The sequence below is a fragment of the Cherax quadricarinatus genome, chromosome 23, assembly GCF_038502225.1.
Source record: "Cherax quadricarinatus isolate ZL_2023a chromosome 23, ASM3850222v1, whole genome shotgun sequence".
In the NCBI taxonomy this organism is placed as follows: Eukaryota; Metazoa; Arthropoda; class Malacostraca; order Decapoda; family Parastacidae; genus Cherax; species Cherax quadricarinatus.
Genome location: NC_091314.1, coordinates 10,193,800 through 10,209,665, shown reverse-complemented (window position 1 = coordinate 10,209,665; position 15,866 = coordinate 10,193,800). Strand labels below are relative to the sequence as shown.

General features: G+C 35.2%; 1 protein-coding gene across 2 annotated transcripts in view; it reads left to right on the top strand.

Annotated features, from left to right (window-relative positions):
• LOC128685599 (protein bric-a-brac 1-like) overlaps positions 1-15,866 on the top strand; it is a 518,998-nt gene that overhangs the window by 502,367 nt on the left and 765 nt on the right. Inside the window, exons 6-7 of one of the 2 annotated variants that reach the window (XM_070087910.1) lie at positions 6,901-7,231; positions 15,417-15,866. The exon at positions 15,417-15,866 is cut by the window's right edge and continues 765 nt beyond it. In XM_070087910.1, coding sequence (XP_069944011.1) covers positions 6,901-7,230 — 330 coding nt within the window. In that variant the 3' untranslated portion in view covers position 7,231; positions 15,417-15,866. The remainder of the gene's footprint in view (positions 1-6,900; positions 7,232-15,416) is intronic. The other variant, XM_070087902.1, reaches the window with a different exon arrangement.

Below are 15,866 nucleotides of genomic sequence, written 5' to 3'. Positions count from 1 at the left end.
TACTATAACCTACTTTTCACATCCAACCCTTATTTTACACCACATAATCCTTGAACTTATACATTTATATTCCCTCTTTTCCTGCCATAACTTATCCTTCAACATTATTGCTACTCCTTCTTTAGCTCTAACTCTGTTTGAAACCCCTGACCTAATCCCATTTATTTCTCTCCACTAAAACTCTCCTACCCCCTTCAGGTTTGTTTTACTTAAAGCCAGGACATCCAGCTTCTTCTCATTCATAACATCCACAATCATCTCTTATCATTTGCACAACATCTACGCACATTCAAACATCCCACTTTGACGGTTTTCTTCTTTTTCTTTTTAGTAAGCTATACAGGAAAAGGGGTTACTAGCCCATTGTTCCCAGCATTTTAGTTGACTTTTACAACATGCATGGCTTACGAAGGAAAGATTCTTATTCCACTTCCCCATGGATATGAAAGGAAAAGCAATAAGAACAAGAACTATTAAGATAAAATAAAAGAAAACTCAGATGAGTGTGTAAACAGTAAACCTGTACATGTATGTGTAGTGTGGCCTAAGTGTAAGTAGAAGTAGTAAGATGTACCTGAAATCTTGCATGTTTATGAGACAGAAAAAAGACACCAGCAATCCTACTATCATGTAAAACAAATATAGGCTTCTTTTTTACACTCACTTGGTAGGACAGTAGTATCTCCCCAAATGGTTGCTGTCTACCAACCTACTACTATTAACACAAAAGAATTCTGAGGGTTGCTGCTGCAGCCTGGCCAGTGCGCCTCTGTTATTTACACATAATAAAACATTGGTAAGCACAAACGAAAGTCACTAGTATACAGTGCATTTTGGGCAAACTAATCCTAATGCTTAAAGACTACTTAAGAATTAGACATAGACTATTAAGTAGGATTACTTCTGCAGTTAACTACAATCATATGCACAATAAGAAAGGTAGCTGATGAATAAATAGTACAGTTTCAAAAGTATGACTTATTCAACTGATTCAGTGATCTTCAGTTTTGCAGAGTGTCTGAATAGAGATGATGAGGATACAGAAAGTTATGTACTGTACTGAGTTACAGTAGAGCAGGTCATAAGGCTTTGATATCTTGCACTTCTTTTCCTTAAATTAGAATTGCAATGTGTACTGTACCAGTAGCTAAAATGATCTTTGATTAAATAATTTTATATAACAGTAATTGTGTATGAATGATGGTGAAAGTGTTTCTTTCTCCTTGGGTCACCCTGCCTCGGTGGGAGATGGCCAACGTGTTGAAAAAAATATATACATACTGTACAGTATTTTTTTAATTCTTTCATAATATAATGATTCAGGTATCAGAAATATGGCAAACAGTATTTCTGATACTATAGTTTTTCATTCTAATTGAAGAAATGCATAATTTTGTAATCATAAATTTTTCTTTTATTGCACTATATAAAAAATCCTTATTTTAAGAGTTTTTTAATGATTTATACTTATCAAATACTATACAGTAGGGCCCCGCTTTTTGGCATTTTGCCTTATGGCATTCTGTTAATACGGTGATCTCAAATTATGACCAAAACTTTCTATACGGCAAGTGGTCTTTCAAATACAGCGCGGGCCACCCGGTTTGTTTATATTCTCCATTCTCTATTATGTAATAATAATCACTCTTGGGTACATTAAATGTCTTATTTTATGTTAATATAGACAGTTTCATTAATCCACCTATTATATTTTCTTCAAAATTATATAAGAAACCCGTTACATAACATATAAACATTTTATGTGTATATACTATGGTGTGGTAGCCTGGCAGAGGGAAAACATTACGTCACTCCCCTTAATACATAACGCTTTTGTTTACAATTCTCGGCTTGAATTATTCATTACTTTTCCCTTTGTTTATGATGGCATCTAAAGGTAGTTGTTAGAAATGATTAAACTCATTGAATATGGTATGTCGATGGTAATAATATGGCTCTGGGCTGCATTAAATATCGTGTAGCTATGTAGGTAGGTGTAGGTATGTAGCCCAGGCAGACTACATAACTATATTATTATAACTGATAATTATATGTATGTGTACCAGTACCTAAGTAAACTTAACACTGTGCTGGCATGCAGGTACACATTAAAATCACTAAGAGTGTCTTATTAGTCTTGAAGACACCATATTAATAATGATAATAATAACACAATAATTACTCTAAGGAGCATTAAATATCATATACAACGTTAATATAGACATTTTGCTTAACCCTTTGACTGTCGAGGTCATATATATATGTCTTACGAGGTACTGTGTTTGACATACATGTATATATATATACTCATAAATTCTAGCGGCTTCAAATCAAGCAGGAGAAAGCTGGTAGGCCCATATGTGAGAGAATGGGTCTGTGTGGTCAGTGTGCACCATATAAAAAAAATCCTGGAGCATGCAGTGCATAATGAGAAAAAAAAAAACTCCGACCGTTTTTTTAATTAAAATGCCGACTTTGTGGTCTATTTTCGTATAGTATTTATGGTTGTATTCTCGTTTTCTTGGTCTCATTTGATAGAATGGAAGACATATTATAGAAATAGAGGTGATTTTGATTGATTTTACTATAAAAAGAACCTGGAAATGGAGCTCAAAGTAGGGGAAATGTTTGATATTTGCCGATGGTCAAAAGTAAACAAATGATGTCATTGTCCAATAAATGTCCAACTAGCCATTCTAATATGCAGTCATGAAAGGGTTGATGTTATTTAGACAATTATTACAGTATTGCAGTAGTCTGCATAACAGTAAATCTGCATAACAGTAAATTTTTGCTTGAATAAAAATTCAAAATAGAAAGCAAGAGTAATATCAGAGGGGCTTGGAGACATGACTGATGAACAAAGAAAATGTTATTTTAGAGCCAGGAATGTCTGCATTGTTCATTCTGGACCTTATTTTGAAATTGTCATATTTTTTAATTTTCGTGAAATCGGCCAAATTGGGTAGTTGAAATCGGTAAATTGGCAGTTTCTTGTACTCAATTGATGGAAAAAATGGATTTCTAGAAAAATAGTTATGAGTTTGGTCGACTGGAACAATGGAATTAGCTGAAAATAGGGCTCAAAGTGGGCAAAATCGCCAATTTGTAAATATCGCCGAGGTTGCTAACTTTGTGAGAGCGTAATTCCATCAGTTTTCCATCAAATTTAGTGTTTTTGGTGTCATTACAATCGGGGAAAGATTCTCTATCATTTCATAAGAAAAAATAATTTTTTTTTTTTTTAATTTTGCGACACCAGGAGACACTTCAGGATTGGGGGTTGCGACAGTCAAGGGGTTAATCCATCTAAATACACCCCACAGTAGAATAAATTAACATAAATATGAAATGTGGTAGCCAGGTGACTTGTAGGACTTGTGGTAGCCAGGCAACTTGTAGTCCAACATCAGAGAAAATGTGTCACTATAATATTACTGGGGATAGCTAGAAAATTATTCCTTTCATATGCCTTCACTTAGGGTGTCATTTCTTCTAAAAATGGTGTTACATGAGAATGGGAGTGATTCTCTTTATTTATTCTACTGTATCAATGTGGAGACAACTTGTACACAATGTAATGTGACGACAACCATACGCATTCGTCTAGTTATCACTATGTGTGGGTGGGGTGGGGTGGTGAGGGCTGCCCTTCCTGGCTACCCATATTTCCCAATTTGACTTCATGCAAATAAAACTCACCTCTCACCCTACATTAAGACTACAAATATTTTAAGGTAATTAATGAGTGTACTATATACGCATTTTATCGCTCTAGGGAGCTTAATGTCGTAGTAGGTATAGGTGGCCAGGCAGGCTGCCATACCTCCCACACGACTTTCTACAAATAAATACTTTTCGCCTCTCACCCAACATTAAGACCATTAAGACTGCAGATATTTTAAGGTAAGTAATGTGTGTACTGTATATGCATTTTATTACTGTACGGAGTATAGTATGTGTGGATGGGGTGGCCAGGAGGGCTACCACACCTGACTTCTTAGAGTAAATACTACTCACCTTTTGCCCTACATTAAGACTACAAATATTTTGAGGTAAATAATGAGTGTACTGTGTGTGTATTTTACTTTTTAATGCCTAGTTCTGTTGCTAACTTAATATATGTTAGTGTAAGCTTGTTATCTGGCATTTATATGCATTTATAAATGGAAAAAATGGATTTCTGCTTTCCGGTGAAGTCTTCTTTCCGGCAGTAGCCTGGAACCTAACCTGTCAAATAAGTGGGGCCCTACTGTACATACATTTTGGGGAAAAACATGGAACAACTTGATCATATTTTTTTTTTCTAAGGCATTAGATTCATTTCTGTATTGTTACAGTGAGAAAACACATGAAAAAATATTGCAAAATATATAAGTTCATTTAACAACAAATAAACTTTTCCCTGCTAATATGAATAAAGTACCAGTTTATTTCACTATTCTCTGTGTATTTTATATGTAACAGCTATTATATCACTTATCTATTTCTTTCTTTTTTTTAACACACCGACCATCTCCCATTGAGGTAGGGTAACCTCGCAAAGGAAAATACTTTCACTATCATTCATTCAATCATTGTCCTGCCAGGACCATGCTGATATCACAGCTCAGATGATCCTCCTAATCCCTTCTTCAGAGTGCAAGCACTGTACAGTACTTCCCATCTCCAGGACTCAAGTCCAGATGACCAGTTTCCCAGAATCTCTTTATAATAAATGTTACCCTCCTCACACTCCAACAGCACATCAAATCATAAAAAAAAACCTTGCCTCTACTCACTCCTAACATGCTCACACAAGCCTGTTGGATGTACAAGCTTCTGTCGTCAAAACTTTTAACCCTCTCCCTCCAACTGTTCTTAGGATGACCCCTACTCCTGCCCCCCTAGTCATCTTATTTTCCTCCAAAATTTTTAAATGTCCAGTCCACCTCAGTGTATTACAGTACAGTATTCAATTACATAATTTCTTGAAAACTCACAAAAATATGCTGAATATGCATTTCCTAGGGTAGGGAATAGCTTTCACCATATCTGCCAGACAGCAGCAACTACCAGGCTAGAAGTTGATCTTTTTGTATCGGTGATATCTCAGAGAATAAATAGCACAGGATGTTCAAAATGTGTTTTACTGTCCATAGAGAAATTGCAACTTATGCAGTCTAAAAGTTGGACTGCAGATTTCCATTTTAGAGTTTACAATCTATGTGGCTAAAGAGTTGAGCAAGTCATGATGCTGCCTGTCAAGCCATCGCCTGTTCAGTCATCAGCTGTTGAACATCACTTGTTACGACTTCACTTGTCCAGACATCACCTGTTAAGACATCATCTGTGAAAATATCATCTATCAAACTATCACCTGTTAAGACATAACTTATCAGACATCATTTGCCAAGACCTTATTTGCCAAAGCATCACCTGTCATAATGCTTCACCAACTGAGGTTTGTAACTGATGATATTGCACAACCCAGTCCACCTACTATTTAACCTTAAACTGCTACCTACAGTAAGAGTGTGTCACTATGTTGCAGTTTTGCTCATAAGAAAAAAAACGACAGGAAGAGGAACATGTGTCCATCACACTTAAAGGTTCAGAATACTAATGTGAGGGATTCATCACCTCACTTTATGTAAGAACTGCCAGTCATCTTTATCTCTCACTCTACATTTCTGTTTATTTTTTTATAAACTCTACATTATTCATTAAAAGAAAAAAGAGACAACCTATCACATTTGAGTAAATAAGCCTTGTTGTTCCTAAATAAATATGAAACTGAGTTCAGAGCACTGATAACCTTCCACTCTTTTCTCTCTTTGTAATTTGTGTATAGTTTTGAGTACATTAATTGATGGTTAGTGCAGGATTGTTTATGGTGCCATCTTGTATTATGTTGGTGAACACCTCCATGTGTGTGAGATAACAGTGCTGAAGGTCATGAGCCGTGTCAACCACTTCACCAATGACACACCTAGGTAATAGTTAACAGGAAGAAATACTATTGTGTGCCGGACAATATGATGAAATGGAATTTACATGGAAGATGACTATTGCGTAGCATAACCTTGATGTCCTTGCTGTTTTAGGTAATAAAAAATGCCAGTCACTTTTCAGTGAGTATGTTTTCCTTAAGCCTTCCACTTGCACTTACACACATGCACACATGTAGTAATGCTCATTTACAGTCTCATTTTTTCAAATGAGACTGTTATTATATAAATATAATGTAAATATTATATAAATATAATATTTGAAAAACCAACAGTATGCACATTTTAGGTAAACTTAAACTAGGATTAAAATTACTTAATACTAAAAAGATTACATAGGTGCAGAAAAAGCTTCTTTATGCTGTATTTCCCATGCCTTCCCCAGATAATTAAGTTTTTACATCTACATCTCTTGAGCATGTTGATAACTAATAAGAAATAAAGAGGAAGAGAGGGAGAAAGTCATGAGATATTGTGGCTTGGTGAAGGGTAACTGACAACGACAGATGAGGCTCTGTGTCAGGAGGGTGGCCAGTGATGAAACCATTTTTGCATATTTATTCACAAAATCGGTTATCTTTTTTTTGGGGCAGTTTTACATTAAACATGTAATACAGAACTCACAAATTATGTTTCCTACAATTTGATCTACATATTATGTATCAAACCCAGTGGTTGAGGAAATACTGTGTGTATTATCAACTTTGCTTAGAGGACAGCAATCATTATTCAGCGTATCATAAATTACACTATAATTACATGCTCTCACATTTACCCGAAATGACACAAATGTTTTACACAACAAAACATCTACCTAATTTTCTAATATGTACTAATGTTAAATTATAAGTCTGTTAACAAGTACGAGTTAGATATTCAGTTTCATTATTAAGGTGCACATCATCTACAGATGAGGCTGGGGAGTGAGGATGGTCATGCTGGGTGGAGTGACATCAGAGGGCCAGAGAGGAGCCCGACTGCTTCCATCAAGATCCACCACTGTCCCTACTGTCCCTACAAAACGCCCATCACCTCTAATCTTAAGAAGCATGCACGTATTCATACCGGAGAGAAACCATTTGCTTGTCCACATTGTCCTTTCCGAGCAACTCAGATGGAGAATCTTAGAAAACATGTGCGTACTCATACCGGGGAGAAACCTTATGCTTGTTCTCAATGTGCCTTCTGCTGCACAAAGAAGAGCAGCTTGATGAGTCATGTCATGACACAACACAATTAAGGTAAACTCACATTGACATCTGATGATCTAAGTCCATATACAATGAATTTATTATCATTATTATTATTATTATTATTATTATTATTATTATTATTGGAAATTTAGCATAAATGCTAATAATATAATGCAGCACATTAAAAAACTAAATAGATTTTGAAGCATATATATATATATATATATATATATATATATATATATATATATATATATAAAGTGTTCATAACATTTCTATTTTGAAGAAGTATTTTATTCTTCACTTTGGCATATACATAGACACTATTTACATACCATGGGTATGAAGACACAATATATGGAGCAGACTTTTATATTGGGATTTTGTTTCACTATAGGCAGATTGATAAAGCTCAACCCTGAGTGAAATGTTCCAATAAAAACTTGCCCTGTATATTGGGTGTTCTTGCCCATACCTCTGGGCATTGTACATTCTTTTGCAATCAAATGCAATAAAACATTATCCTGTGGTTTTAAATTAGTTTTAAGGCTACTGGAAATGCTCTGCATAACCAGGGGCTTTACTTTAAATCTGTATAACATGTCACCTATCCTTATAACAATTGTACAGTAGGTCCCTGCTTTTCAGCGTTTCGCCTTATGGCATTCCGCTAATACGGCAAGCTCAAATTATGAACAAAACTTTCTATATGGAAAGTGGTCTTTCAAATATGGCACGGGCCACCCGGTTTGTTTATATTCTTCATGAGCACATCTCTCTGTTATGTAATAATAATCACTCTTGGGCATATTAAATGTCTAATTTTACGTCAATATAGACATTTTCATTAATCCATCTATGATATTTTCTTCAAAATTATAAAAGAAACACGTTACATAGCATATAAACATGCTGTTCATATGCTATGGAGGTGTGGTTGCCGGGTGGAGGGAAAACATTATGTAATACTGATAATAATCACTCTTGGGCACATTAAATGTCATATTTTACATTAATATAGACATTTTCATCAGTCCATGTAATATATTTTCTTCAAAATTATGTAAGAAACACATTACATAACATAAACATTTTATGTTTATATATTATGGAGGTGTGGTAGCCGGGAGGAGAGAAAACATTATGTCACTCCCCTTAATACTAATGCTCTTGTTTACAATTCTTGGCTTGAATTATTCATTACTTCTCTCTTTGTTTATGATGGCATCTAAAGGTAATTGTTAGAAACGATTAAACTCAGTGAACATGGTATGTTGATGGTAATAATATGGCTCTGGGCCACATTAACCCTTTCAGGGTCCAGAGGCCAAATTTCAAAGTGCGCATCAGGGTACAAGAATTTTCAAAAGAAAATTTTGTTATTTTTTCTTATGAAATGGTAGAGAACATTTTTCTGAAGGTTATTAAACCAAAAAGTACAAAATTTGATGGAAAATTGACGAAATTATGCTCTCGCGAATTTTGATGTGTTAGCAATATTTATGAATCGACAATTTTGCCGACTTTGACTCCCATTTTAGGCCAATTACATTATTCCAGTTGACCAAATTCTTAGCTAGTTCACTAGTATTACTTCTATTCTATCGATTGAGCACAAGAAATCACTAAGTTAACTGTTTCAACTACAAAATAAAGTGATCGGAAATTGGTAATTTGGCCAATTCAACACAAAATATTCCAATTTCAAAATAGGGTCCAGAATAAACAATGTAGGTATTCCTGGCACTAAACTAACATTTCCTCTGTTAATTAGTTATGTTTTGAGGCTTTACAAATGAATTCCATTTTTATTTTTTATTCACATAATGAATTTTTATTCAAACCAAAAAATAGAAGATTTACTGTTATGCAATATTGTAATAATTGTATAAATATCATCACCACATTTGTGAATGTATATTAGACCCACCAGCTGGCGTGTATTAGACATGTGAGGTTGTTTACTCTTGAACATCGGCAAGAATTTAACATTTCCGCTACTTTGAGCTCAGTTTCAAGCCATTTCCAGTGCTAAAACCAATCAAAAGCATCTCTATTTCTGTAATATGTCTTCCATTCTATCAAATGAGACCAATAAATGGCAAATACAACTATAAAAAACATACGAAAAAACACTGCAAATTCGTTGTTTTAATAAAAAATCACTGTCTCAGTTTTTTTTCTCTCATTATACACTGTGTGCTGCGGGATTTGTTTTATGTGGTGCACACATACCACATAGATGTATTCCCTCACATCTAGGCCCAAATTTACCACTCACAGCTTATCAGAGTGAGCTGAGCTCATGGCGTGGATCCACAGTTTGGACCCTGAACGGAAAGCCGTAGATCTATGGCATGGACCCTGAAAGGTTTAACACAGTACCAGAATAGGGTAAAAAAAAAAAAAAGCTAAATGATTATCATTTTTATCAAAAGTTATGAGTTTACCATATAGGCACTAAATGACCATCAGTAGTTCCAAAAATGAAATAATTGTAGTAAAAAATTTCTTTCAATAATTTTCCCAACACAATTTTTTTTATTTAAAACATTTAATACAAATACATTGGGCAATACATATATAAATATGCAACAATGTACAAATTCCAAACACCTATTCCACTTTAGCCTGCCCTCTACAGAAATACTCCACCTGAAATTTAGGGTCTTAAGCAAAACCCCCTAAACTAACCCCCCCACCACAGCCCTCTCAACCTACACATTACTGTATATACAGTGGAACCTCGGGTTACGAATTTAATCTGTACCGTGGACTTCTTCGTATCCTGATTTGTTCACATGCTGGGTCAATTTTCCTCATTTAAATTAACTGAAATGCAATTAATTTGTTCCAGCTGAATTCCTGGTCTCGGGAGGCATGACAAAATAACCCTAATATCAACTCTACACCTTATTTATCTGTCACAATTCATCTAATATGATATAATAAGCAATATAAATAACATAGAAACTTGATATACTCTCTAGAATGAATAAAATTTGTCATTACATGGATGGCGGAGGGAGGAGGATTATGGTCGGGAGTGGTCGCTCATTTTCGCCATGAAAACGTCAGAGGTGTTATAAGAGAAAACAGAATTTGTGACGCTAACTGAATTAGATCTGGTGTACATACGGCATTTACATACCTTGGAGAAGAAATGCAGAGCAGCATATCCTGTCAGGAGTTCACACATTTCTTAAAAACTGCCCCTCAAGGAAGGATCCTTGATGATGATGAGGGGCTCTTGATTTAGGGAATTGGATCTGTGCTCCAGTTCCCCGAATTAAGCCTGAATGCCTTCCCCACCCCAGGTGCTGTATAATCCTATGGGTTTAGCGCTTCCCCCTTATCTGGAGCCCTTGATTATAATAATAATCTTAAGAACTGTTCTGTACAATTTTCATGTTTATCTCACTTCACTACGTATCTCCTGTGAGCTGTTTCTCCATCAACCATGTCAACAGCAGCTTTTCCATCTTTTCATTGACAGAGGCCCACTGCTTAGAAATTACTGTAATGTCCTTTGCTGGCGATATAGCCTTTACAGACTCCTGCTTTAGTATTGTACATATAGTAGTGGGGCTACACTTGTACTCAACTCGCTAAGTCCTTAACCCTCATACCTAGTCTGTGCTTATTAATCATTTCTTGCTTTAATTCCATGCAAATCATCCTCTTTTTCTTCTCGGCACTGTCCATTGCACTTGTTTTCATGGGACCCATGGTCAGAAGAAAGAAATCTGGTGAATTAACTGAACAAAACGTAAGGAAATCACGAGAATTCCTTGCACCGCAAAGGTAACTCCGTAAGCACATGTGCACTGGTGACCATTGTTTTGATTGAGACTGCTGTCCGGTGGTGGCATTGTCAAACTAAATTATATTATTTTATTATTATTATATATTATTTTATTATTATTATATATTACGTATTATATTATTATTATATTATACATAATTATTATTATGTATTATCATTATTAGTAGTATGTATTATTATAATAATAATAATTATTATTATTTTTATTATTATTATTATTAATTTAGGGACCTGGAGCACAGATCAAATTCCCTAGATCAAGAGCCCCTCACCACATACGTATGTACTACTACTACTACTACTAATAATAATAATAATAATCATTATTATAACAATAATAATAATACAATATAATAGTAATAATAATAATAGTAAGGAGAAACTTCAAAAGGCTGCCAGTAGTTGGTACCACCATCAGCAAAACATTGGTAACCACTACTAGTACACTTTGTACCTGTCTAGACTTAAGTAGTCTTAAGTAAGCATTTCTGCCCGAAATGCCTTGGCATGATAGTGGCTTTCTTTGCTCCAGTCAAATTATGATATGTAAACACACATTGTAACCTTTGCAAAGAAATATATACAGTGGAACCTCTACTTGCGAGTTTAATCCGTTCCATGACCTTGTTCGCAGCTGGATTTGCTCATTTGCAGAGTCAATTTTCCTCATTTAAATTAATTGAAATGCAATTAATCCGTTCCAGTGGAATTCTGTACTTCAATAATTTCGCTAATATCAACTCTACGGCTTATTTATCTATCTCACTTCATCTAATATGACATAATAAACAATGTAAATAACATAAGATTTACTGTTATGCCTTATTGCAATAATTGTATAATGTCAACCCATTCACGACCGCATATTGGAATGGACAGTGACGTCATTTGTTTACTCTTGAACATAGCCAAAACATTTGAACATTTCTTCTACATTGAGCTCAATTTCAAGGTACTTTTCATCGTGAAAGCAATCAAAATCATATCTATTTCTGTAATATATCTTCCATTCTATCAAATGAGAACCAAAAACGAGAATACAACCATAAAAACCATACGAAAATACTACTGCTAAGGGGTGGCTAATTGCTGAGAAGTGAACTCCATTATTTATGCTTAGATTTCTTTCCTTTTTTGATGTACATTAAGAAGTATCTTTCCGTCACACATTGCCCAAGTTTCAATAAGATAATCCAACAAACAAATGAGATACAATTCCCTAGATCAAGAGCAAGAGCCCCTCACCAGCATCAAGGAACCTGCCTTGAGGTCTGCTTGCTTATGGAAATTTTGCTGACGTATAGAAGCAAAAAATCGACCCATTGACTGCTCATATTTGGAAAAACTCCCATGTGGATGCGCTCACAAGTAGAGATTCCACTGTATTTTATTTATTTATTTATTTCAGGAACCTCCCTTGAAAGGGAAGTTCACATCCTGAAATTTCTTTCGTATCCTGAAGCAAAAAATTGACCGAACGACAATTCGTATCCTGAAAAGTTCGCATGGTGGGGCGTTCGTAACCTGAGGTTCCACTTTATATAAATTATTACGGTGCTTCACACATACAACAGTATGGTTAGAATGAAGCCCACCACACGGACTCTGCACCCAACACAATTAACAGAGTACCACTTAGGCACCAAACATCTCTCTACATATTTACTTTACCAAACAAAAATTAAATTGGTCTAAAAACAAAAGAGAAAAAATGTAATACAAAAGTGAATCATAATCAGCCTCTCTTTTTACTTTCCTTCTCCACCATCAACCAAACAGTCTGCCTTTGAGACACACATCTTTTGATTATTATTATTATAATCAAAAAGAAGCGCTAAGCCACACACATCTTTTGAACCTCTAAATACATATCTCCCAATTTCTGTTTCCTCTCTTCCTCTACCCTTAGTCTTGACTTTACATTGATGTCAACTAATTTCATCTGTGGTCGTGTGCCCTCTTTCTTCTGACTTGGTACAAGACTCTTTAATTCGACGTCAGTCATCATGTGTTGTTCAAAATATGATCATTGGATTTTGCACTTCTAATTTGTTTTCTATAATTTCTTTATCTCTTATAAATGCCAATGTTTAAGAAGTATTCTTAAAAAAAATGTTTAAGAGGTATTCTTAAAAAACTCCAGTGGTGTTGGGCTTCAGTGATCTCACAAAAGCAAATTTATACCACATATTTCGAATTACTGGTAGAAATGGGATTGCAGCATAAAAGTAAATTTTCATAGATGAAACCTGTGCACCAAATATTATACAGAAGAAAAAGGTGGTGCAAAACTTTTAAAATAATTTTTTTATTGGAATGGGAGCTCCATTTATTTTTTTCCATTTATGCTGTATATGAGAGGTCATCAAAAAATTCTGAGACTTAGCTTTTATTTTAATGAATAGTATACATACAACATGTTTATGAGCTGTCACCTTCAAAGTTAATCTCCCCCAGATGACATGCACTTGTCCCAGTGTGTCTGCCATTTTTGGAAAAATTGATGGAAATCTTCATCTGTGAGTTTCTTCAGTTCCACTTTCATATTCTTTTGGATGGTTGGAATGTCATCAGATTTTTATTTCAGCTTCATTTGATTTTAGGAAACAGAAAATAACTCCATGGGGGCAGGGTCAAGCGAATATGAAAGTGTGGTATTACAGGATTTTTTTCAGCCAAAAATTCTTGAATGGAGACAGCAGTGTATAAAGGAGCATTACTATTTACCATTTTCACACAGCACACAAAGGTTTCTTCTAATTTTATTCCTCAATTGAGTCAAAACTTCTTTATAAAAGATCCGATCAATTATCTGGACGTGGTGAGGGTGGTGACCTCTACTTGAGTGACTGGGGTTTCATTCAGTCATAACCAGAAGCGGACTGGATCTTTAAACCGGCCGGGCATCTGTCACCTATCAGGTTGGCTCATTAACTGCTGAGGGCCAGAAGTGTGTTTTCACTGCTCAGCTAAGGCACGTTCCATTTTCATTTCAGTCTTTGTGCAGCGGCTGTGACTTCAGTTTTTCATGACATTTTTTCAGCTGTTTCTTTTTTTTTACCCAGCCCAGCAGCCCACCAGGCATTGCCCAAATGCCCGTATGGTCAGTCCTCCTCTGGTCATAACCATACACTAACTCTCATAACCAATAATGCAATTGATGAAACCTGTTTTTTCCAAATGCAGACACTTTTATGACTTGTGATTGCACTTAGTAAACAAAAGCATGGCTCACACTAATAAAGTTAAATATTCACTATTTATGCACTACTTTAACCCTTTGAGGGTCGAGAGGCCCTCTCCCAAACTCATTCTCAGGGTTGAAAAATTTAAAAAAAAAAAAAATTATTTTTTTCTTATGAAATGACAGAGAATCTTTTCTCGATCATAATGACACCAAAAGTATGAAATTTCATGGAAAACTTACGGAATTATGCTTTCGTGAAGTTAGCGGTCTCAAATTGGGCGATTTTGACGTTTTTTAGCCCTGTTTTCCATCAATTCCAATGTTGCAATTGACTAAAATCATAGCTATTTCCCTAGAACTCCATTTGTTGTATCAACTGAGTACAAGAATCCACCCATTTACCAATTTCAACTACCCAATAAAGTGGTCAGAAATTGGCAATTTGGGCAATTTCACACAAATTTCAAAAGATGCCAATTTCAAAACAGGGTCCAGAATAAACAAGACAGACATTCATGGCACTAAAATAACATTTTATCTGTTCATTAGTCACATCTCTAAGGCCCTCTTACATTATTTTTGCTTTCCATTTTGAATTTTTATTCTCACAGAAAATAGAAGGTTTTCTGTTATGTATACTACTGCATCATTGTAAAAACAGTATAAATGATGTCAGTGCACTTGTGAAAGAATATTAGACTCACCAGTTGACGTGTATTGGACGTGTGACTTGATTTGTTTACTCTTGAACATCGGCAAAAATTTTCGCTACTTTGAGCTCAATTTCAAGGTTCTTGTCATTGTGAAACCAATCAAAATCATCTCTATTTCTGTAATATATCTTCGATTCTATCAAATAGGACCAAGGAAACGAGAATACAACCATAAATACCATACGAAAATACACTAGAATGTCGCCGTTTTAAAGCAAAAACATGTTTGGAGTTTGTTTTTTTTCTCATTATGCACTGTGTGCTTTAGGATTTTTTTTTATACTGTGCACACTGACCACACAAACCCATTCTTTCATATGTAGGCCTGCCAGCTTTCTTCCACCATATTTGAAGGCACTAGAATTTAGGCGTACAAGTACGTGACTGACCCTCAAAGGGTTAATAATAATAATAATAATAATAATTTTTATACAGTATTAAAAAAATAATTTATAGGAATCTGACAGTTTAGACTAATTTCTATTTTTCATTTGTTTTGTTTGGCAGATGCTGATGAGATCTGAGGCAAGATGTAGAGAAGAAACCTCAGCGACAAACATCTGGAGCAAACTCTCAAACAGCGTCTTAACAAGTGCCAGCCTCTCCAACAGTGGAGTTACCAAGATGCATCACTGTCACTATTGCCCTTACACTACCACTTTCAGGTGTAATTTATTGCGACACGAGAGAACACATACAGGAGAAAAGCCATACTCTTGCCCCCATTGCAACTTTCGCTGCACTCAGAATTGTGACCTTAAAAAGCATATCCGCATTCATACTGGTGAAAAGCCTTTTGCCTGTGCTCACTGCCCTTACCGTTCATCGCGAAGTGAAAGTTTAAAAAGTCACATGCGTATACATGCAGTCAATGAGGGGAGTTAGAAAATATTCTGTATATCTCCTTGAAGCAGCACCTTACTCACATCAACTTTAAATTTGATATGCTGTAATTGC